Source organism: Mytilus californianus, unplaced genomic scaffold (genome assembly GCF_021869535.1).
Source record: "Mytilus californianus isolate M0D057914Y unplaced genomic scaffold, xbMytCali1.0.p SCAF_7, whole genome shotgun sequence".
NCBI classification, from domain to species: Eukaryota; Metazoa; Mollusca; class Bivalvia; order Mytilida; family Mytilidae; genus Mytilus; species Mytilus californianus.
In genome coordinates this window covers 51,639,816-51,665,411 of record NW_026262723.1, presented here as the reverse complement: position 1 = coordinate 51,665,411, position 25,596 = coordinate 51,639,816, and the positions used below count along the sequence as shown (strand labels likewise).

At 33.2% G+C, this 25,596-nt stretch overlaps 2 protein-coding genes across 3 annotated transcripts in view; one reads left to right on the top strand and one right to left on the bottom strand.

Annotated features, from left to right (window-relative positions):
• The window catches only part of LOC127709704 (DNA-directed RNA polymerase III subunit RPC5-like), a 105,423-nt gene extending 98,681 nt beyond the window's left edge, over window positions 1-6,742 (bottom strand). Inside the window, exon 1 of the mRNA XM_052215360.1 lies at window positions 6,703-6,742. Within this exon, the coding sequence (XP_052071320.1) occupies window positions 6,703-6,738 (36 nt within the window). The 5' untranslated portion in view covers window positions 6,739-6,742. The remainder of the gene's footprint in view (window positions 1-6,702) is intronic.
• Window positions 6,743-9,608: 2,866 nt separating this feature from the next.
• Window positions 9,609-25,596, top strand: part of LOC127709700 (H(+)/Cl(-) exchange transporter 7-like) — a 63,483-nt gene continuing 47,495 nt past the window's right edge. The window contains exons 1-8 of one of the 2 annotated variants that reach the window (XM_052215346.1): window positions 9,609-9,737; window positions 12,119-12,247; window positions 16,641-16,706; window positions 17,759-17,891; window positions 19,344-19,453; window positions 20,628-20,771; window positions 24,022-24,105; window positions 25,213-25,371. In XM_052215346.1, the coding sequence (XP_052071306.1) occupies window positions 9,672-9,737; window positions 12,119-12,247; window positions 16,641-16,706; window positions 17,759-17,891; window positions 19,344-19,453; window positions 20,628-20,771; window positions 24,022-24,105; window positions 25,213-25,371 (891 nt within the window). In that variant the 5' untranslated portion in view covers window positions 9,609-9,671. Of the gene's footprint in view, window positions 9,738-9,797; window positions 10,164-12,118; window positions 12,248-16,640; window positions 16,707-17,758; window positions 17,892-19,343; window positions 19,454-20,627; window positions 20,772-24,021; window positions 24,106-25,212; window positions 25,372-25,596 lie in introns of those variants that run through there. The other variant, XM_052215345.1, reaches the window with a different exon arrangement.

The window sequence follows — 25,596 nt, the reverse complement described above, 5'->3', positions numbered from 1 at the left end:
GACAGGACCACAATACAAATAAATGGGAGAACATATAGGACAAAGAAACACACGAATAATAGCTAGCAGAAGGTACTAGGCTTAAAATTCAATATGCCAGACGTGCGTCTCGTCCACACAAGACAAACCAGTGACGCTCAGATAAAAAAAGTTTGAAAGCCAAAACAAGTACAAAGCTGAAGACAATACAAACAGACTTAAAATGGAACAAACATATTAATAATATTACAGCTTCAGCCAAACAAACTTTATCAAGAGAAATCTAAAGGTCAACTCCAAAACAGTAAAAGAAAGAGCATACACATCACTGGTTAGACCTAAGCTTGAATACAGTAGCTGCGTCTGGGACACACATACCAAATCTAAAAAAAACCAACAAATACCACGACACCAGCTCCGTCACTGAAATGTTACAAACTCTAAACTGGACAACTCTAGAAAAAAGGCGAATAAGAACACGCATCATCTTTGCCTATAAAATAATACACCATCTTGAAGCTATTTATCCAACAGACCTGCTCATCCAATCTGACACAAGAACAAGACAAAATTCACACAATCATTCCTACAGACCAATACAAACATCTAAAGACTCATATAAATACTCATTTTATCCAAGAATAATACTACAAAGGAACCTTCTACCTGTAGCTGCAGTAAAATGTACTACACTAGACTATTTCCAAGAACAGATCCCAATATCTGTTATCAACAAACATCTACACATCTATACTATTAAATGAGAAGACCTCATTTTGTGTGTCACTTCTCTTCCTTCCACAATGAATTAATCATCATGCCTCTGTGTCCTAAAGGTACCATGCATAGTCTCATTTGTCATCCTCGCTTATGATCAGGGTTTGACACTAACTAATTGTATGTACTAGCCTGCAGGGCTAGTGAAATCATTATTCTACTAGTCCTATTGTCAATGCACTAGCCATCGGCACGACCCTATCTAGGAGGGTGTGGGGGCATGCCCCCCCCCCCAGAAAATTTTGATACAAATGAAGCTGAATCCTGTGTTCTGGAGCATTTCCAGAGGGTTTTGAACATGTTTTGTTTCATGAAATTTCACTGGTTCGCTAATAAAAAATACCCCAAAAATTTTTTTCATATTTTATTCATCTATAGGCTATTAAGAATGTGTTCAATTTATTTTGAAGACCCCTTTAGATCATTACTTCATCATCATCCTTATTTTACTAAACATTATTACAAGTGTCTTTAATGAAGATGGACAAATTAGGGATTTCAAAATACACCCACAAAAGAGGAAAGGTTTGCCCTTGCTGGTTTTTGTCATAATTCTTCATCGACTCCTTCTTTTCCCTTGTTGTTTTAGTATATATTTTTTTGCAGGACAAGATTTATTTCCTAAAAATCTGTATATTTTTACCAGAGACCAAGGAATTGTATAGTATACAAATCCTTGCAGAGACCTATAATTTTGTTTTTATGACAATAATTCAGTGATATTGTTTGACTCAAATTACATTCAAAATACAGCTTTTCCCCCTAGAGAAAATTCCCAATTACTAAAAAAATGGCTTAAAATTCCTCCCAAACAGTGATGGTAGTTGTAGTAATGTATGTAAATTTCGTATTCATGTTATTTTTTTGATATTAAGAAAGCACTTTTGAGATCCAGGTTTCTGATTAGGGAGCTACCATTTGATATTTATGGGGGGGCTAGGATGAAATTTGAAAGTTTTGAGTAAAAAAAAAGGCAGGATGAGATTATTTGCAAAATAAAAGGCAGGATGACAATTTAGTTTAATGAAAAAGTCAGGATAAACTAAAAAAAAAAAGGCAGGACCGAATAGAGTGAAAAATAAAAAGGCAGGACCGAATAGAGGGAAAAACTAGAGGCTCTCAAGAGCCTGTGTCGCTCACCTGATTCTACTTTGGTTTTGGAAATCATGTTAAAATAGATTAAAATCATAACAGATACCCTAATAATGAGTGAGGCCAAATTTGGTTTAATATTGGCCCTGTAAGTTAATAAAAAATCCTGGTGGCCATCTTGAACAGTAAATCAGCAACAAAGTAGCAACACTTCATCAGTACCTCATAAGAAACTATTATGCCATGTTTGGTTTCATTCCATTCAGTGCACCTCTAGAAGAAGCATTTGTATGTATTTCCAATATGGTCTTGTGTTAAAGGAAGTCCCCCCGCTGGCAGCCATCATGGATGAAGGATCAGCTTCAAAGTAACAACACTTAGTCAGCACCTCATAAGGAACATTCATGCCATGATTGGTTTCAATCCATTCAGTGGTTCTGTAAAAGAAGACATTTGTATGTATTGTCCGTAGGGTCCTTTGTTAAACACTGTCCCCAGCTGGTGACCATCTTGGGTGATGGAATGGCTTCAAAGTAACAACACTTGGTCAGCCCTTCATAAGGAACATTCATGCCATGTTTGGTTTCATTCCATTCAGTGGTTCTCTCAAAGAAAACATTTGTAAATATTTTGCATAGGGACCTGTGTTAAACTAAGTCCCCCGCAGGCGGCCATCTTGGATGATAAATCTGCTTCAAAGTAACAACACTTAGTCAGCACCTCATAAGGAACATTCATGCCATGATTGGTTTCAATCCATTCAGTGGTTCTGTAAAAGAAGACATTTGTATGTATTGTCCGTAGGGTCCTTTGTTAAACACAGTCCCCAGCTGGTGACCATCTTGGGTGATGGAATGGCTTCAAAGTAACAACACTTGGTCAGCCCTTCATAAGGAACATTCATGCCATGTTTGGTTTCATTCCATTCAGTGGTTCTCTCAAAGAAAACATTTGTAAATATTTTGCATAGGGACCTGTGTTAAACTAAGTCCCCCGCAGGCGGCCATCTTGGATGATGAATCTGCTTCAAAGTAACAACACTTAGTCAGCACCTCATAAGGAACATTCATGCCATGTTTAGTTTCATTCCATTCAATGGTTTTCTAAAAGAAGACATTTGTATGTATTTCCCATAGGGTCCTATGTTAAATAAGTCCCCCGATGGCGGCTATCTTAGATGATGGATCGGCTTCAAAGTAACAACACTTGGTCAGCACCTCATAAGGAACATTCATGCCATGTTTGGTTTCATTCCATTCAGTGGTTCTCTCAAAGAAAAACATTTGTAAATATTTTGCATATGGACCTGTGTTAAACTAAGTCCCCCGCAGGCGGCCATCTTGGATGATGAATCTGCTTCAAAGTAACAACACTTAGTCAGCACCTCATAAGGAACATTCATGCCATGTTTGGTTTCATTCCATTCAATGGTTTTCTAAAAGAAGACATTTGTATGTATTTCCCATAGGGTCCTATGTTAAAATAAGTCCCCCGATGGCGGCCATCTTAGATGATGGATCGGCTTCAAAGTAACAACGCTTGGTCAGCACCTCATAAGGAACATTCATGCCATGTTTGGTTTCATTCCATTCAATGGTTTTCTAAAAGAAGACATTTGTATGTATTTCCCATAGGGTCCTATGTTAAATAAGTCCCCCGATGGCGGCTATCTTAGATGATGGATCGGCTTCAAAGTAACAACACTTGGTCAGCACCTCATAAGGAACATTCATGCCATGTTTGGTTTCATTCCATTCAGTGGTTCTCTCAAAGAAAAACATTTGTAAATATTTTGCATAGGGACCTGTGTTAAACTAAGTCCCCCGCAGGCGGCCATCTTGGATGATGAATCTGCTTCAAAGTAACAACACTTAGTCAGCACCTCATAAGGAACATTCATGCCATGTTTGGTTTCATTCCATTCAATGGTTTTCTAAAAGAAGACATTTGTATGTATTTCCCATAGGGTCCTATGTTAAAATAAGTCCCCCGATGGCGGCCATCTTAGATGATGGATCGGCTTCAAAGTAACAACGCTTGGTCAGCACCTCATAAGGAACATTCATGCCATGTTTGGTTTCATTCCATTCAGTGGTTCTCTAAAAGAATACATTTGTATGTATTTCCCATAGGGTCCTATGTTAAACTAAGTCCCCTGCAGGCGGCCATCTTGGATTATGGATCCACTTCAAAGTAACAACACTTGGTCAGCACCTCATAAGGAACATTCATGCCATGTTTGGTTTCATTCCATTCAGTGGTTCTCTAAAAGAAGTCTTTGTATGTATTTCCCTAAGGGTCCCATGTTAAACTAAGTCCCCCGCTGGCGGCCATCTTGGATTATGGATCGGCTTCAAAGTAACAACACTCGGTCAGCACCTCATAAGGAACATTCATACCATGTTTGGTTTTATTCCATTCAGTGGTTCTCTAAAAGAAGACATTTGTATGTATTTCCCATAGGGTCCTATGTTAAACTAAGTCCCCCGCTGGCGGCCATCTTGGATTATGGATCGGCTTCAAAGTAACAACACTCTGTCAGCACCTCATAAGAAACATTCATGCCATGTTTGGTTTCATTTCATTCAGTGGTTCTCTAAAAGAAGACATTTGTATGTTTTTCCCATAGGGTCCTATGTTAAACTAAGTCCCCCGCTGGCGGCCATCTTGGATGATGGATCGGCTACAAAGTAACAACACTTGGTCAGCACCTCATAAGGAACATTCATGCCATGTTTGGTTTCATTCCATTCAGTGGTTCTCTAGAAGAAGTTCAAAATGTAAAAAGTTAACGCTGACGACGGACGCCAAGTGAGCTAATAAAAAGGCAGGACAAAATTGTTCATCCTAGCCCCCCCTTCAAAATCAAATGGTAGCTCCCTTAGAATCATCACAGCGTTTGTAACACACGTGGTTTTCAACGTATTAAGTACCATCATTGTTTCCGTTTCTTTCCCCTCCCCAAAAAGTACCTTTCATGTTAAAAATGTCTGACAATCAAAATATACGTGAATAAACTGTACAATAAAGACAGCAAAGGTCAGCAAAAAATCTGGGATTTGTTGACAATTAAAATTTTGTGAAATTCCTAGTTTTAAACAAAATTTTGACTAGCCCGTCAGACTACTGTGATGAAAACTTTACTAGCCCTCCCCAATATTTACTAGCCTCGGGCTAGCGGACTAGCGTTAGTGTCGAACCCTGATGATTATTCCGTTTGGGTTATTTTGGGAGGAAAACGAAAATAAAGGCGTCCGGATATTGCATCGGACGGACTTTTAACTCATAGACAAGACTTCCGTTTAGGACTGTTTAAAATTACACATAATTTTCATAGGTACTTGGGGACAGGACAACTATTTTCATGTTTTTTTTCTGTATACTATGAACATACATATATTATAAATAAAGTGTATTTGCTATTTACTATCAATTCCAAGTTTACTTTCTACGGCAGTCACTGATATATTATGTAGAGAGTTTCTTGGAATTGATAGTAAAATAGTAAATACACTTTATTTACAGTATATATATGTTCATAGTATTAGAAAACGAGAAAATAATTGAAATTAACAGAAAACAAAAAATAACGGATTTTGAAAAAAGGGAGGGCTAAAAAAAAAACTGTCCTGTTCCCAAGTACCATGGGGGGTCTCTTCCTATATGAAGGTATATACATATGTGCCGCTGGAATGGGTCCCTTTTTTGATACGTCAAATATATCAATGGGGTGCAATTTTACCGAGGAAATATATCAATAGGTAGTACTTGACCAATTGTGATATATCAATGAGTCATAATTTTTCAGTTTGTTGTGCAACGATCTTCACTGAATTTCCCAAACTGTTTGTCATTAAAATTGCATATAGGTACTATTTGAGCTGATAAATATATGTATGTGTTATGATTTCGCTGTGAAATATATGTAAAGGTAGAGATTTCACAATATTCAATATATGAATGGGGGCTGTTTTTTAAATCCCAGCTGCACAACTGTACCCAAAATCCCATGTTGAGACCCCCCCCCCCCCCCGTACCAAGTACCTATGACTTTTGATACCTTTCCTGAAATTCTCCAGTCATAAAATCTTTTACAAAAATTCATCCTACAACAGTTTACATACTTTCAACCACGCTCTAAACAAGGATTCTCACTATACAAATCCTTGCTCTAAATGCCCGTGATTTCGCGGGTGTGTTCTAGTATAATTAAAATTACAATGTAAAAAGTTTTAACCAAAATTTATACAAAACAGAAGAAAAAGAAAATTACTTTGAACTTTTATTTGTATATATTTATCTGTAAATAGAAATTATAAATCCCACGCACGCTCGGCATAGTCTAATGTCAGTGACATCAGTGCCCGTCACGTTATCATCAGTATGTTGATTGAGTGCTGAATTATAAAGAAGAAGAAGATAACTTTGAAGAATAAGTTTATTCTAAGGATCAATTAGTTTACATGGATCATATTTAAATTTACAGGGCAGTAAAGCCAGTAATGGCAGTAAATTATGCCAGTATGCTTTACTCTGGAACTGATTTTCTTCAACTAAATGTGGATTACTCTTGAGACCTCACCTTCTTTTTTAAAAGGGCCATGGATCAATGATAGTGTTGATATAGTGCGGTAAAATCTGATGTCTGCTTTAGATGAAGCTTCTTCAACTTTGTGAACTAACATTCCCCCTCCCCCTTTTGGCTTTTCCCAAAAAACAATCCCAAAGGATAACATTTCATTTTTGTCAAATTTTCCGAGCATTTTATAGATAAATATGTAACGCAATTATACTATTTCATAACAAACTTCATAACTGAACCTGTCATCAGATTAAAATGCAATGTTTTGTCACCTCATGTTCAATCGGGTCGTCTTCTTCGTCCGACATTGTTTCTACTGTTATACTCACAGGGCATAAATTAAATATTGCTGATCCCTAATCTGATTTAAAAGAAATATTTTTTTATTAATATATATTAATTTCTGTGATAATCATTATTTCGTTGGTTTTACATTTTGTATATGAATCTGATAAGCCTTTTTGTATTAAAAACAAGAAATTGCGATTTGTTTGAACCAAGGATTTGTACAAATCCTTGTTTGAATAAGAATTATTTAGTTACGAATTTGTTTGTTACTTGTTTGTTAAGAATTATTCAGTGGAGGATTATGCCAGGCAATGGGTTAAACGCGAGAAAGAGGACGTAGATACTCTTTCTGAATGGATTAATGCTGTGAGGTCGTAGATACAAATCAGAATTAAGAAACTGAATGGTCTATTAATACCCATGCTACATCAATCTTTAAACATGGACCCAAATGTTGCAAAACACTTGTCATGCCTCCATGACAAATATGTTGTTGTCCCAACAGATAAAGCCCCAAACAACATCGTTTTTGTGTGTTAATGACATTACATATAAATAAGAAGATTTCACAATGTGTAAAAAGTAAACAATTATAGGTCAAAGTACGTCCTTCAACACGGAGCATAAACTGCTTGATAAATGAATTAGGTATTGACAATTCACTTGGAAACTCAACATATACCCCCACGACACTTACTAAAGAGGGAATCCTGGATAATCACAGAGGCGGATTTAGGGGGGGGAGGGGGCCCGGCCCCCCTTTTTTTGGAAAAATTTGGTTGATTATATAGGGAATCACTGAAGCATGACTGGAGCGGACCCCCTGTTAGGCAGACAGTGGGCCCCCACTTATGAAAATTTCTGGATCAGCCACTGAATCATAGGTCTCAGTGTTCTATGTTCCTTTGGAATTTCAACCAAAGATGAAGAACTGGATCTTCCATCACTGTATTGGATACCTAAACTACATAAGTGTCCTTACAAACAACGGTATATTGCTGGGTCTTCCATGTGCTCCATGAAACAGCGTTCTAAATTAATTTTTAACATAAATTTTATCAGCAATCAAAGCCGAACTTCAAAGTTATTGTGAAACTACCTATTCTAGAGGTGGCGTGAATCAGATGTGGATACTAAAAAATTCCAAAGATCTTATAGAGTACATACAATCTAAGATTCTTTAATCTTGCAATAGTATAATACTATAATCTTAGGGCCGTAAATTGCCTGCTATGTAAGTGGAAGCAGTTGAGTATCAATCTTTTTTTTTTTGACCCATTTTATGCAGACCAGTTTCAACCTCGCATTTTATTCCTCAGACTGATATGGCGAGACAGCAGGATTTGTAACATGCCCGAGAATGCGCCACAGGAAAATCCCGTGCTACAAAATTGGCGGGAAAGGAGTTGGGTACCGTTCAGCGATATTTACCAGATCTAAATATCGAACACACCCTGCCATTATGATTAATCACCTTGTTGGTTAAACTATAACAACCAGTGCTATTAAAATAATGTATGATTTTAACCAATTTTTTACTTTTCTGTTTTTTTTCTTTATTTTTTCTTTTTTTTTTGTCAGCCCGCAATAGGAGGCAACTGCCTACATGCCTCCATGTAATTTACGGCCTTAGCTGGTATTAAAACATTTAACTTTTCTACAATTTACACAATATTCCCCATTCCAAACTAAAAGACAAATTAAAAGAGTTGGTCCTGCTTTGTTTCATAAAATAAGAATGGCCAACGTAGATACAAGACTTAAAGTATCTTGTGCTAGGGAGGGATAAATCCTACATTGTACAAAATTACTCTGAATCCCACAAAAAATTCTCTGAAACAGACATTAGAGAGCTACCATTTAATTTTTTTTTGGGGGGGGGGGGGGGGGGGGGGGGGGGCTAGGATGAAAAATGTTGTCCTGCATTTTTTTTTAGTTGTAAGTCTGTCCTGCATTTTTATTTTTCACTCTATTCGGTCCTGCATTTTTTTCTTCTTCTTCTTCCATATACTGCCCACATTCAACTTTCTGAATATACTGGCAACATTATTATTATATCCTGACTTTTTTTACATAAATTGTCATCCTGCATTTTTTTTTTGCCAAGTTGCTCATCCTGCCTTTTTTTTTACTCAAAACTCCTGTCCTGCCTTTTTTCAATATTCATCATAGCCCCCCCCCCCCCCCTCCCCCCATAAAAATCAAATGGTAGCTCCCTTATCAAGATGCCTCATTTCTTTATTGACAACATATTTGTTACGTTTGGAGGACGTGTTTTTCACCAACAATCGGCATATTCCCATGGGAACAAACTGTGCGGCCTCTTCTTGCCTACTTGTTCCTTTATTCATATGAGGCTGACTTTATACAGGAACTTTTAGGAAGAAAGAAAAGAAGTTAGCAGCATCCTTTAACTTTACTTTCCGCTATATAGATGATGTTCTCTCGCTAAATAATTCAAAATTTGGTGACTATGTTGAACGCACTATCCCATCAAACTTGAGACAAAGGATACAACAGATACAGTTAGGTCTGCTTTATATCTTCACTAACATCTAGAAATTTACAATGAGGGTCGGTTGAAAACAAAACTTTACGACAAAAGAGATGATTTCAGCTTCCCAATTGTGATCTTTCCATTTCTATGTAGCAACATTCCAGCAGCGCCTGCATACGGAGTACATTTCCCCAGATGATACGATATTCCAGGGCTTGTGTTTCTATCAAGATTTCCTTGATAGAGGGTTGCTGCTCACAAGTAAAAATCTTTCAATATTCACCTTATCATTTTTATCGAGACTATGTCGGTTATGCAGTACATTTTTTTAAATAAGTAGTACCTCGGGACTTTTCTTAATCCCAATCAATGAATTTTCAATCGGCAGACCTCGGCAGCTTCCCCTACCCTAGATATTTTAGATTTTTATGTCAACACAAACAACACGTGAGAAGGATGGCGGAAGACGTCAACGAACAATCATCTCTGTTAAAACCACAGAAAAAGATATTGAAACAACAGGTCTTGCTTTTTTAAAGTAGCAAAAAATCTGTTTTCATGGAAAACTGAATATAATTTGGTTTCCTCCACCATACTTTCGGTTTCGCATTCAAATTATGAATTAATGAGTCACAATATTTTTGTCAGTTTTTGTTTTCTTTTCCTCTAGCTACTTAAAAGCGGGAAACAAAGATTTATATCAAATCTAAGAAATAAACTGACAAAAAATATGAAAATGTATGATACAAGGAAACAAATGTATACTTCTTGCATGGATATCTTCATTGAATCTAGACTAGAGTTTGAACGTGTTCAGAGAAAATGTCATTGATTGGAAAACGATGCACAGAATACATTGAACTTTCTGAAATAGGTTGTGCTCTCAAAAATAACAATACAACATCTTACGGTTCAACACAATTGGTGGAAGATTCGGTAAACTTTTTGGTAATATGAAATATATCGTGCTTGCTTTCAATGGGCTTCATGGTTATAAATTACAAAGATAAGATAAAATGTGTATAGTAGTCTCAGATTAGAGGCAACTTTATGATAACATTAAAAAAACATATTAAAAATAAAACACAATTTTTTAATGCCATAAAAAATTAAATATTTTGTCAGTCAGAAAATCAAATTAAGAGACACCTCCAAAAAAAGAAGTTTCATAAAGACAAAACAGTTTGCATTTGTTATATTTTTATATATGTTGAAATTATATGCCCGACTTGCCTGACTCATACATTTGTCAGACCGAACAAGCAATTTTTTGTGTCTGTTGCCCGTGGACAAGTAAAAAAAAGAGTTGCTTGACAATGATAATTTATATAATCATATAGAAAAATCCTCAAAATTTATTCATCAAAGTAGAAAATATATCAAATAACAAAACAAAAGCCACATGTTTAAGTAAAACAACATCAATGATCAAGAAATAGATCGATGATCAAACAACAAAAAATAAGTATGTGGACCAGGGTTTCATTAATATTTTGCGATTTTTTTCCCATTGATCCGGGATTGTCTATCAGGTTATAGCAACAATACATAGGAAATGGTCATTTTTTAATTTTGAGCTCTGATTTCTAGAGAATGAAAACTAAATTATCAGTCGAGTTGAATAAGCATCTTTCAGATAGGTCATTGGTCGGAAGTTGACCAATGTAGAAGAGGCGTCTAATAAAAAATAAAGTTTTAGAGCCAAAAACTTGATTTTGACAAGAAACAGAAATCAGAAGCAAAAAAGGACAAATAGTATGGAAATAAACGGAATAGAGGATTTTAAAGTTCTATAATGTTTAGATTTCACTTAGTTATCTAAAAAATCTCAAATTTACAATTGGCCTACCAAAAATAAAAATCTCAAATTTACAATCAGTCAGGGGTACTACTTGTACAAGTAATCTTTATTTACTTGAAGAAGTAAAAAAAATATACTTATATAAGTTAATTATAATGTTTGAATAATCTCCCCTTAATTTTCTCAAAAATTCACTTGTATAAGTAAATTTTTTTTACAATCCCACAAAAATTCTCAAGTTTTGAGATGTAAAAACATGCCTTTAATAATTTTTCCCAGGTTAGCTCATAATTTTTTATTAGAGTTCAGTGTTTCATCTCATTAATTCAACAAAGAAACTGATTGCACAAAGATCGCAAGGCCTTCAAAAATTGCTCCTTGGGGGCTTGTAAATGAGCAGTGTTCTGAAGATAACAGACAAATGAGATTTTCATTGTCCATGAAATTACACTTAAATGCTTAGTTAAGACATCTGCAAAGGACAGACAATTTAAAATTCTATTAGAGCAAAGAAGTCCTAAGAATTCAAGAAAAGAAGATAGGATGTCTTTTTCACTTATATAAGTAAAGAAATCTGAATGTCTAAGGGACATAACTAAGCCAGTTTTTTTTTTACCTATACAAGTAAATAAAATACACTTGTATAAGTATCCTACAAATTTACTTATATAAGTATATTAATATTACTTCTTCAAGTAAATAAAAATTACTTGTACAAGTAGTACCCCTGACTGACAATTGGCCTACCAAAAATGTTTTTTTGGGGGAAAGGGGAGAGGGGTGCAAAGAACAATTCAATAACAATGAATAATTTGGTTTTCATCTCTTCATTAACTTTAAAACTTTGCACAGGGTCACAGTGAAGAAAATATAAATTATGATATAATCTCCAAGGTTTGTGTAAGCTAGCATCGAAAAACATTGCAAAATTAGCCTCTAGATTCTTCAGTTTAAAGTTGTTTTATTGGTTGGTTTCTATCACATTGGTGTATACTCTACTTATCTTTTTACAATTCTAACATACAAACAAAGAGTTCAACAATTGCAATAATAAACACACAAAAGATTCTGAATTTACAGTCATCAGTGATGTTATTTTCAGACATCTTATACCTCTACTTTGTCATCTCAACAAGGAGTCAATACAGTGACTAGTAGTATCAATGAGCCCCGTAAAACACATGTACCTAAACATATACCTGATGAAAAGATACTGTCTGGAAAGTATGAGGTAAGTATATAGAAAATATATAAAAAAAAGAAATTAATCAAAAGTTTATTGCAAAAAACTTATCGAAGATTATGCCAGGCTTATAATCTTGTATGCCAGACGTGTTTCGTCTACAAAAGACTCATCAGCATGATCAGTGATACTCTAATAAAAGTTAAAAAACGTAGACTTGAAATAAAAAGTGACTACCACGGTATAACATTTTCTTTCTTGGTCCATTCTGACTATAGCTTAAAAAGGTTCACATGATTTCTGATTATTGTTAAATTGAGATAAACAGATAAAGTGTTGTTTAATCTATTTATTAGATCATAGATGTACATTGTTCATAAGAGTGTGTTGAGTGGTACCATCCTGTTCCTAGTACAAAATACTTCATTTCTACTTCAAACAATACACAAACAATTTACTTTTTATAATATTACCAACAGTTTTCAGCTGACATTTGATTTTCACAATATCAGCTGGAGTAATCTTTGTGTTAACAATTTATTTTTTTTAAAAAATTTAAGTTTTCTCAACGCTGATCAAACCAATTATCATATAAGTGTCAACTTTTTGATTGGTCCTTGTGTTTGCCATTTTTATTACAACTGAGCAGGGTTGGCAAAAACCCAGGTTTTATGAGTATTGCCCAGCCCAGTTTTACCGGGTAATACTGGGTAATACTGGGCAATACTGTTGTTTCATTGGCACTCATACCACATCTTCCTATATCTATGAAGACGCATAAGACAAATATGAAAAGCTTTTCTTAATAATCCTCCTAAAAATCTAATCGCCATTCTGTCTAGATTGGTCAAAGTGTTGACTTAAAGTCGAAGAATTCAATTTAGTTTTTTAATAGATATAACTAATATTAACAATTAACAATTATATGTAAGGAAAACTGCTTTTAAACATTTTTTTTCATTACTAGAAATGTTTACTAAGTTTTAGCATATGTTTTTGTACATTATCCAAGCGTAACGAAGTTATAAATGATCAATTAGACAAAACAATATGTAATACTGAAATAGATGTGACATGTTTAAAAGAAACAATTTGTAAAAAAGAAGTCTTGAAAGCTGTAATTCATGCTAAACTTCTTAAAGCAGCAGGGATAGATGATATTCCAGCCGAGGTCATGAAAAATGACGCAGCAATTGATTAATTTTTTAAATCATAAGTGGATGCTTTAACCTAGGAAAGGTACCCTCTCAATGGAATAATGGAATTATTAATCTGATTCTTAAACCAGGAGCAGATGACGACAGACAACCTTTGAACTATTGTGGAATTACTCTGATTTCCGTTCAGTGCAACATGTATTGCTACTTATTGAATCAGCATTTAAGTGCTTGGCTTGATCAAAATATTTTATGCGATGAGCAAAATGGATTTAGAGGTAGGTGGTTGCAGCTGTGAGGAACATATACACTCACTTCACTCAGTATTAAATGACCGAAAAAATATCAAGGAAATCATCTTATGTGTGTTTCGTTGACATGCGGAAGGCGTTCGACACCGTGGAACATTATTTATTGTGGTACAAGCTACAGAAGGATGGTGTATGAGGAAAATATTTAACTGTTCAATCACTGTACAATGATTTAAGATGTATAGTCCATGTAAATGACAACCTAACCCCATGATTTGAAGTGGAGGCTGGTGTGAAACAGGGCTGTATTTTGTCGCCTACACTTTTTTCTGTGTACTTAAATGATTTGACTGAACGTATAAACTCTCTAAACTGTGGCGTAATTATAGACGATTTCCAATTAAGTATTCTCCTGTATGGTTACGATATCGCGTTGATTGCACCAGATAAGAACAGTTTGCAAAGTATGCTAAATGTGGTGACAGATTGGTGTTCAGTGTGGAAATTGTCTATCAGCATTAATAAGACTAAGGTTGTTCATTTTTTACCACAATCTTACAGTAAATCAGATTTTATGTTCCATTGCTCTGATAAAGTCATCGATTATAGTGACAGTTACAAGTACCTTGGAGTATGATTGATGAACATTTGACTTTTTTGAAAAACGCAAAAGAACTGTCAAAGGCTGCTAGTCGTGCTAATCGTGCATTAGGAACGTTATTTGCAAAAGTAGTAGAGACAGGAGACGGGAGGTATGACGCTTAAAGTACCAAACTATACTCATCTACAGTAGAACCGATATTGATGCGGTGTTTGGGGCACAAAGAGTTTAGTTGAATCACTCCTGTCCAAAATAGAGATTGTAAATACTTTCTCTCTGTCGGAAAGCATACATCAAATATTGCGACGAGAGGTGATATGGGATGGACAATTGGACATCATGTTTGACTAAACAATGCATACACTTTTATCGACTTTTGTGCAGAGTTTTACGTACTGATGAAACAAGAAAATCATGTAAAATTTTGAAGTGGATTTCACGTCGAAGAAAAGGATGGACTTTCGAAGTTGAAATGACTATTAATCGGTTGTATGTTAGACATACGTTTAATGACTTATCTATATCAACAAAATGTGCCATGCGATTGGTTAGCGATAAACTTGACAGATCTAACACATGAAATGGGAATAAGCTTCGGAAATTGCGTATGTACAAAAGCTCTGTGAAAACTGAACCATACGTTAAGTTAAACATTTCTGGAATAGACATTAAGTTAAACATTTCTAGAATTGACATTAAGTTAAACATTTCTAGAATGGAAAGACGAACTATGGCCCTTTTCTGCTCAGGCTCCCTTCCTCTTGCAATTGGAGTAGGGAAATACTCCAAGCAGCCTACGTCTACATGTATTGTGTGACTGTAGAGCCATTGTAAATGAAAAACATTTCCTAATGGAATGTCCTTTGTATAGGTATCTAAGATATGACTTGTTTTACGAATGTTTTAAACACATTACGAATTTTGACAATCTAAACATTAATAACAAATTTCCAAGTATTATGAATGGCATAGATATCCACTTTATTTTTGTAAAAGTCTACAAAAATTTTTTATCCATAGAAAATTATTTTTATAATGATCAACTTTTTATGCCTAATTTGAACAAATAATAGGGTATTAAATTTTTAAAAGGTTTATATTTTTAAATAGATAAATTTTTACTAATTTATTAGATTATGTGATTTTTATTATAAATAGGATACTTTGAGAATTTTTATTATAAATAGGATACTTTGAGAATTTTTATCATTGGTGTGAAATGAGTATATGTTTTATATAACTTATTATTAGAGATTTATGCTCAGGATTATTCATTTGTGAAAAAGACGTATATTTTTAAAAAAATTTATTTTTACACTGTCTTAATTTGTAAATAGTTATTTGGTATATAAATATAGTGTCTTGTAAGTCAGATTTTTGGCTGGATATTGGTTGTTTTAATCGGAGAAACTTTTGACCCTGTCTCAAAGATGGTTCATTATATCTATATGATGTAGGATGCACTTGCATCATAGACAAAATCAAAGAAAACACAAGAAAAATTTTATGTTATATTTGTCACCTTCTTTGTATTTCAGTCACTATTATACCTCAATCAATCCAGGATAGGGGTATATGAGCCCAGATTAATGGACAGTTCTAGTTTTAACTGTCTCTGAATTAACAAATTATAAGTGTTAAATGAGAAGACTAAGCCATGCAAGATAGAATGACAATAGCATATTCATGTTTTTGAATTTTGGTTATCTGAATTAAATTTAATGAAGAATGGAAATAAAATTAAGAAAGAAAAAAGAAATGATAAAATGGAATCAATTATCCCTCCTCAAAAAAAAACTGATCCAGAAATTGTAGGAGCAAGTTCAAATAACAGCAAATGAATAAGGGTGAAGTAATGGTTGTCTAAACTAATTACAGTTTCAATACATATAAATATGAGAAGATGTGGTATGATTGCTAATGAGACAACCCTCTTCCAAAAACCATATGACATAAAAGTTAACAACTATAGGTCAGCGGACTGCTTTCAACAATGAACAAAATCCATACTGCATAGTAAGCTATAACAGACCCTTAAATGACAAACGTAAAACAATTCAAACGAGAAAACTAACAGCCTGATTTATGTACACAATAATAAACGAAAAACAAATTTGATATACAGAAACAAACTACAACCACTGAATTACAGGCTCCTGACTTTGGACAGACACAATACATGTATAGGATCTAACATAAGCAAAAATGTTTGTTTTCAACTATTGTGAGAAAGTCAATATTTCTACATGTTCTAGGAGAGCGCGTTTGAGTTTTTGGTGAAAAATATAGAATTCTACAATTAATAAAAAAATTTAATTCTGATCAGTTTCCCATATTTCCTCACAGAAGAAAAAAGAACAACATAAATTACCGGTATACAGTAATTATTTATTAATATATAATGTTAATAATAATAAATTTTCTGTTTCTAGAGTCTGGATTATGACATCGTTGAAAATGACCTGTTTGAGGAGATGCTTAAAAATAATACAAATAAGGTAACTTAATATTGGAGACTGAAAGACCAAGGTTTTACTACTTGAGAAAATACCAAAGTAAAAGAGATAAAACCAATTAGAGTTCTGAGAGATTTTAATAAAAATAGGGAAATAACCCTATGACTTACCAGCTGTATACACAAACTATTGTTGCTTTAAAATAGGGAAAAAAGTAAACTGAAAAGGAACAAGGTAAGGGAATAAACTCATCATAGACACCAGGCTTGTAATTTTGTATGCTGGACACACTTTTAGTCTTCTAAAGACTCGTCAGGGACAATGGAAATTAGAACGAGAAAAATAGAATAAGCAATCGAATAAAGACTATGTATTTATTTTATTTGTTTGGTTTTTAATTTGTTTTTGTTTATCTTATTTGATTATTTTGTTTTCGCATTTTATAATGATCCAATAATTCCTCAATACAATTCCTGTAACCACATCTGGTCTTCTCAAACAATCAACAAAGACATATTGTTTCTAGCAATGACGTCATAATAAAGGACGTCACTTTTAATAATAAAGATGAGTTTATTTTCTTTGAATGTAGCGCTGTTCCAACAGTTTTATAGACATTAGTGTTACTTTATGATCAAGTGATTCTCAAAGACTGTAAATGACTCTCCAAACCGGAAGAGGGCCAATATGGATTTTGCAAGTGATGGCAGATAAAGCTCTCTGATTTGAGAATAGATGGGAAACCCATATATGCCCCAGGCAGCAATATGAATTACCCAATTCAGCTTTAATTACATATTCAAAACTCAATGTTTTCGAAATACAAATATATGATAAAACATTTTATTTATTATTTAAATTGTAGGAAATAAACATGTATGAAACATGTATTGTAAAATACATGCAGATTAGTATTGTAAGCTATAAAGACTGTCTCTTGAAAGTCTCACTACTTGTCCCTGTCAGGTTCAAAATGAAAATTCTCTTCTACCAATGATTCTGAAGTAGTGCAAGCTATGAGTGTAAAACATTCCAAAAAGATTTCCAGATATGCTATAGTGTTATCGTAATTTTCCTTTTTATCTTTCTTATAGGATTACATAAAAACTGAGTTTTTAAGATGGCTGATCATGGGTATGATAGGTGTATTAACTGGACTGGTTGCCTGTTTTATAGATGTGTGTGTCATACAGACAACACAATTAAAGTTTGAATATATTAAAGATTGTATCCTTACAGACATATCTAACATATTTTATTTTTTATAAAAATAATAGATACAAGTATATAAAATTATAACTACAGGTTAAATTTAGTGCAGTGATTGATGTTATAATGTCCTTGATAGAAAATAACAGTTGTTCTAAACTTCAAGTACTCTCAAAGGTCAAAATGTTCAGAAATATTGCTGACATCTAAAGGGAAATTACATGTATAAAGGAAGTACACCACTAATTCATGGCCCCATTGCTTTCTATGTTAAATTCCTCAATTTCAAGCAGACACAGCTCTTTTGTTTTAAGTTCAAATAAAGTGACAATCATTGCATGTCAAATCAACACTTTATGGTGTCTTGTACTGAAAAAATCAACATACCTTTAATGGCATATAAGAAAGAACTGGTTCCCGGAACTTCGGATGTACCAAAACAGGTACTTCAGATCTGACAAACAGGCAAAATGTACCCTCTTTATAAAATTTGGTGCAGTTTTTTTAATATACTAAATTATAAGTAAAAAAATGTTCTACAATGATCACCAGTCATTCAGCTTTCATTTGATACCAACAATACCTAAATATTCTACATATTTTGAAAGTTACACTCATGCGTAGGAACTATTTTGTGTTAAATATGTACTACTTTCTGGTATGTGCTTTCTGGCCGGGCCGAATTAGTGGTGTTACACCTAAAGAGTCAATAGAAAAAACGCTGTAAAAGTGTTATATGTATAACTGGCTTAACACACCAGGTTTTATGCCATATTAAGCATTTAGATAACTGTTGAATGAGTCATTATAGTATTCCATGGCTTGCAATAATGCTGCTTTTGTAGGGCTTATGCAATTTGATCTTATTTTCTTAACCTGAATAAAGTTCTCTATACTATAGTGTGACAGCCTTGATTGCAAAGTGTTGTGGTTTCAATCCCCAGTTAGGTCAAACAAGACTTGAAAAGTGATATTTGATGTGTCTCTGCTAAGTATGTGGCATTTAGGAGTAAGAGCAAAGTCTGGTTGGTTCAGACTCTTATCGTCAGAATTAAGTTAGAAGTAGGGTGACATATCTTCCTGTGGACTGTTACCTTGTGAATTACCATGTTTAAAAATCAACTCAATGTGTTGGTTAAGTACAAAGCAGGGTTTATATTGAATATATTCATACCATGATAAATTGTTCTGGTCCTGTTAAGCATGTAATCCTACACTAACTTTATCTGATAATGTATTCTGCACATTTACCCAAATCTTCCTTTACCTTATAGACTACCCACATCTTAATAGGATCTTACAAGACTTAGTTAAGTTAATTTGTAGATAAGTGATCATAAGGTAGTTCTGTATCATCACACAAAAATGAAATATTTCCAAGATACATTGAGGTAATAACTTTATAAATGGAATACCCAAAAATTACTTTGACATCTTCACATTCATAAAATTTCCTTAATTTGAACTAAGACATAGCTACTTGTTTAGAATCATTCTGTTTAGAGGTACCTTTGCTGATTTGGATATGTTGTAATGCATTTCTTATATTGATTGGTTCCTTCCTGACTGCCAAATTTGCTGTAAGTAGCTTACAAATCATTATAAAAGTAAACCTAGTGTTCGCAAACACCAAAGTCATACTGTACTGTTATAAAAGATCATAAAGTTACAAACACTATAGTAAAACTAGAATTATTTCAAGGACAAATATCAAGGTTTAACAGTAAATCTGAAGGTTTAGCAGTGAATCTAAATCATTTCTAGGACAAATATCAATGTTTCTTTATATTGTTAATAGACTCGAGGAAGTCAGTTATGTAGCCAACTGACTGTTTACAAAGACAGCTGTACTTAAACCTATGATTACATTGCTGCTTCAAATTGAAGCTGAAAGCAAAATTAAATTGGTTTGTTGCAAGAAAACAATTTTACTTTAGAAGAATGTTAATTAAAAATGGTTCCCAAAATTATAAATTGTTGGCTGTAAATTAAGAGATAATTTATGGCAGCCTTAGATTTATTTTCATTTAACCATGTGTTGGGAATTTATATTCAATTATTTTATCCTGAGTGATAGCTACGGCTGCCATGAATTATTTCGATTCTTATACGACAAATACAGTAATTTTGTCAACCGTGAAAGCTCTATACCCACCATACTGTTTTAGCAGTTCTGTTTTCCCCATATAATAATATTAATTATACTATATTATTTAATAATAAATAAAAAAACTCACATTTTACACCTAAAAATGTTCTTGTTATCTAATTTTATTACATTCTTAAGTGTACAAGAAACCTGAAAACGCCCGGTGTTTAGATTTGACACCAGAAGCATATATATGACGTCACCTTGTTTAGTTTCCTTAAGGCAATAGCATCATTGCGCGGAATTTTCTTTTTATGACATTTTACAGCAAAATAATAACTGAAATGGACTGATTTTTGTATATTTTTTTTGCATTAGAATAGAGATTACCAATTGTGTTTGAAGCTTGGTCTAAGTAAAACATGGGTTTTACTGTCACATATTAAGTTTACCTGGTCGTATAAATGAGGTTGGCGTAACGCAGAACAGCCAATTTTGTGTTATAATGCGTTTGCGCTAAAGGTAGATATACTATGATTATACTGGTTGACGATATATAGTTCGTCATATTAAAATCCATTGCAATTTTTTTCACCCATTTAAATGAATTTTGAAAATTAAGGCTCAGCCAGTTTAAAAAATGATTTATATTTATTTGTTTATAGCCGGTGGCCTCTGGTAGTGGAATCCCACAGATAAAATGTTTCTTGAATGGTGTAAAAGTTCCACATGTGGTCAGACTGAAGACAATTGTTATTAAAATTGTAGGAGTAATATGTGCCGTGTCTGGTGGACTCATTGTAGGAAAGGTCAGTATTTATATTTCAGAGTTGTTTAAAAAAGATTATAATATAGAAGTACAAAGAATAGATGTAAATTATACAAACATGCACACAGTATATATCTAGAAAAATTTAACTAATCTGCACCATAAATAATTCTCATATGATTCTTGAAAGGATCACTACTTTTGAAAATAAATAAATACCCTATGTTCTACTTCACTATGCTCATACATACATAGTCTTAATAATGTGTAAATAAAAGAAAAAGAAATGTTGCAAAAAAAATCGCACTGATCAGTTTAATAATAAATGATGAAAATATGTAAACTGTAAAGCATGGTCTCCAAAACTAATAAATGGTCGGAGGTCTACATATATAAAAATCTTCAATTGGAAAAAGATGATTCTAGGAATTCACACATTATGAATGCATGTCGATTCTGATCAGTGAATTTTTCTCAACAAAGAATGTTGCGAAAATCAAAGAATTTATATGCAAGAAAACCGAATTACTCATTGTGCATGCAATTTATTCGCCACAATAAAAAAATGAATGTATGTTCTACTTCACTATGCCCATATAAACATAAAAATTGTCTTAATAATGTGTAAATAAAACAAAAAGAAAAGAGGCATGAGAAATTGCACTGATCAGTAAGGACATAAACAAAGGAAGGAAGGATCTTTCTAAATCTACAAAATTATAATGACAATTTTTAACGGTTAGCTTATGCTTATCAATAGACTGAAATAAGACAAGCTTTAAAGATGAATTTGTCGCTTCCAAAGGGAAAACTTGCAACACGAACATACTTTTGAAGCATAAAAACTGGACAAAGATCTGTGTTTGTTCTAGAAATTAATGTAATGTTACCCTGTAGATATCTACCGTCTTACTTTGTTGATTTGTAGATAAGAATCTGGGAGAGTTAAATCAGAAGGCTGAATGTGTGCTAACTCATTGTATCTTAAAAAACCTACAAAACCTATCGGAATCATAGTACAAATCCTGAACCCTGGTAAATTGTTGTTTTTGTTGCATTTGGCAAATTATGATACTCTAAAATCGTAGGAGTAATGTGTTCTTTTTCTATTCAAAGGCCTAGATTACAATCTTTTGCCACCTTCTAGTACCATATCTAGTAATTGTCATTTAACATGCTGCGTTATGAATTGAGATTTTGCTCCCACTTGATTGAATAAAATACTGTGCTTGAAACAGAAGCAGAAACTCCAGACTGAATAATATACCGGGGTAGTTAAGATACATAGTAACAGTACAAACAGAGGTAGGCAAAAACAGTAAATTGTACTTTAAGCACCAATATTTGAATCTTTTCAAGTATCCGTTGCATTTCTTGAAAGTATTTTGCTTTTTGAAGCACAAACTACTGAAGAAAATGAAAATGTTAGAGCCTTCAAGTCAGGATTTGAAAATTGCTTCAAGGATTCCTAAGGTGAATGTTTGAATCTAACTGAAAAATAAATTTAAATAAAATTAATTATATAGCCAATGAATTAAATCAGAGAAAAATAAAAGACCACTAGAAATCTGATAGCAAACAGGATATATCTTTCAAAAAAATGACAGTAATCACGATAAAATAAAATCTCCAGTTTGATATATACTAAACAAAACTTAATATATTTAAATAATAATAAAAACAAAATCCAACTAAATCATAAGTGTGAGAGGGCCCAAATAAGACTTGTGGTTGTAAAATACATCAAAAACATAACCAAACATAACAGTGCCCATCTGTCATGTGTGCAAAAGAACCCAAACAGGACTTCCCCTGCAAAATGTTGATGAATTGTTCATGAATGATAATGAATGAGTCATGAACATAATTCATGAATCATTCATAAAAGATGCTTGAACTGTTAATGATCAATTCAGGAATAGCAAATAGACAAGACTGATCATGAGCTAGTGAATGATGAATTATTCATGAACAAAACTCTTTTGTTCATAAAAATTCATGAACTATTTGGCATATATAAATAGGATTTAAACATTTAATGCCATAAAAGATGTCTGAATTTCTTCTAATATGACATTATTACCATTCAGGCAATAACAAAATCAAAATTATGGGTAAGATATTTGTTGATTGTAAAACATTTAGCCTGGCAACTTCAATACAACTTTTGAACCCTGAATATTCATGGTTGAACATGTCTCAAACAGTAAACTAAACCCATAAAGTGAATTCTTAAACTTAATGTGTCAGACAACTTGTTCTGTATATAACACTGTACAGTTATCCAGACAGATCTGAACAAATGTAGTTTCTCCCTGCAAGAACAAAACAAAAAACATTCCACAAAGAATCAATAGTTCCTGATACGTTGTAAAAGTAAACAGATTTTAAAAATTGATAAATTTTATTTATGGTATCAAACATAGTATCTTGTTTCTCTCCATCAAGGCTTGGATACACTTTTCCAAATACTGAATTGCTATTGCCGGAGAGTCTTTATCAAAAAAAAATTAAGGGTTTTTTTAGACCTTCAATTTATTCCCCGTTGAAATTAGATTGTCTTTCATTAGCGTTGTACCTTAATTTAAGAGTCTGTTTTACCAGAGGAATATTTTCAGCTTCTTTAGCTTCGGTTCTTGTGTTTATCTCCTTGAGAGCTCTTCCTTATGCCTTTTTAATGTCAAATATAGGCTCTGGCTGAACAGCACTAATACTTCCTCAGGTGAAAAATCGAGTAGACCCTTTATGTTCTTCACTGCTTTCAATTCATATAGGTGATTCTTGTTCACTCATTTTTACAAATGTGTTGATTCTGATCAGTGAATTTTTCTAGATGAAAGAATGGCTCGAAAAATTGAAAATTGATAGATTTATATGTGAGAAATCCAAATTACTCAAGGCGTATGAAAATATTTATACACCACATTCCTTAAAAGCAATTTCTTGATAGTTATATTACTTGTTTCATATACAAATCTCTTATGTAAGATACAAACATAGATAGTTGAAAGTATGTACAATATTTAAACACTTATTAGTGTAAAGTTTTGCAATGTTTTTATTATTGGGAAGAATTTTAGGGGATAGGTTTCAAAATACTAAAAACTCACATTTTAAGATTTAAAAGCATTATTTGTAGCAGCATTTTCTGAAATCGCAAAAATAAATCTACCGGTGTTGTCAATTGCAGTAATAAATGCACACACAAATTTCTGAATTTACAGTAATTACAAAATATTTTGATTTCACATTGTTTGTTTATTTTATTTTATGTTTTCATATTTTTACAGGAAGGACCAATGATTCATTCTGGAGCAGTGATAGCTGCTGGTATTTCTCAGGGCAAATCCAGTACATTCCTCTTTGATTTTAAGGTTTGAAATTTTTGGGTGTATTTTACATGATGCAGAACTAAAAAGTGTTAAACTTCAATCCATTGGGTTGTTTCAGAGCAGTCATAAAATAAAAAAGGTTGTTGTAGGTTGATGAAAAATGAACATATCCCACAAACAATTTTTATCTCTCATCAGTGTCTAGAATTTATTTTCTTTTATACCTTACATTGGTCCCCCAAATTAAGTGCTGTATATTACACAACACAAGAATATTTAAAAAAGCTTTAATTTAATTTAAAATGGAATCAGTGATTTTTTTGTAGTCTTTACCATCTTCTCTTACTGTGTACAGTTTCTCTATATATTATAGTTTTCAAGATAATTGCAAAAGGGACTAAAATCATCATTTAGCGGCAGAAACTCCTTTGACAAGTCAATCCTCAAACCCATCTATGCTCCCCTATTTGGTTGATGTTGCCTTGCTGCTAATTTGTCCAGCTAACAGTTTCTCTGTATCTAATAAAGTTCTTAAATGGGCATTAGCTGCCATTAAGACAAGAAATTAAAATATGATGTTTTTTGTTTTCAAACAGTTATAAAAGCGGAATAATGAAATAATATTTCACTATTAGCAGTGAGTTTGGTTCAATTTGATGAGACTAAGATCGAAAACATCAGAAACGTTTTATTTACTTGCAAGTCAATGATTCAACCTCAGTTGAACCTGTATTCATGTAACTCTAACTTGACCTTTAGCTGAAGATGGGTTATGCATGCCCTAAGCGTGTTTAGTTATTGAAAAGAAAAGAATGTCAGCATTGAAAAGTCAAACAAGGGAACCACTATAAAAAAAGATTTCTTTGATAAATTTGGTCCACCAGAAATCATTCATATCCAGGTAAAACCATGATTTACTTTTTTTAAATCTATGACATGAAATCAAACAAATCTAGAAAAATTGTAATTATACAACTCCACGTGCTTCTCAGTCTATTTACATTTTTGCTTATGTTTATATCGGGTTGAATGACTATCTGCAGTCTTCGGAGGTAATCTCGATGGTTAATTTGATTTCACTAAACAGTTTTTTTATTTTTCCTATTCTGTCATACACAAATATACTAAGCTTAAACATTTACATTTCAGATATTTGAAATGTTTAGATCTGACCATGAAAAGAGAGATTTTGTGTCAGGGGGTGCTGCGGCAGGTGTATCTGCTGCCTTTGGAGCTCCAGTTGGAGGTGTTTTGTTTAGCTTGGAGGAAGGGGCCAGTTTCTGGAATCAAGCTTTGACCTGGAGAATTGTATGTTTGAGCACTTGAATTATAAGTTACCTTATAAATTATGGAAAAAGAACACAAAATATAAATTAGACAATCTTTATTTTAGTTATATACCTAGACATTACTGAGGTTTATTGAAAATAATGATATAGGATAAGTATATAAAAAAGTATCACCAAAAAAAACCTCAAAGACACACAATCCTTATACACACTTGACAAAACCCAAATCAAAGGAATATCACTT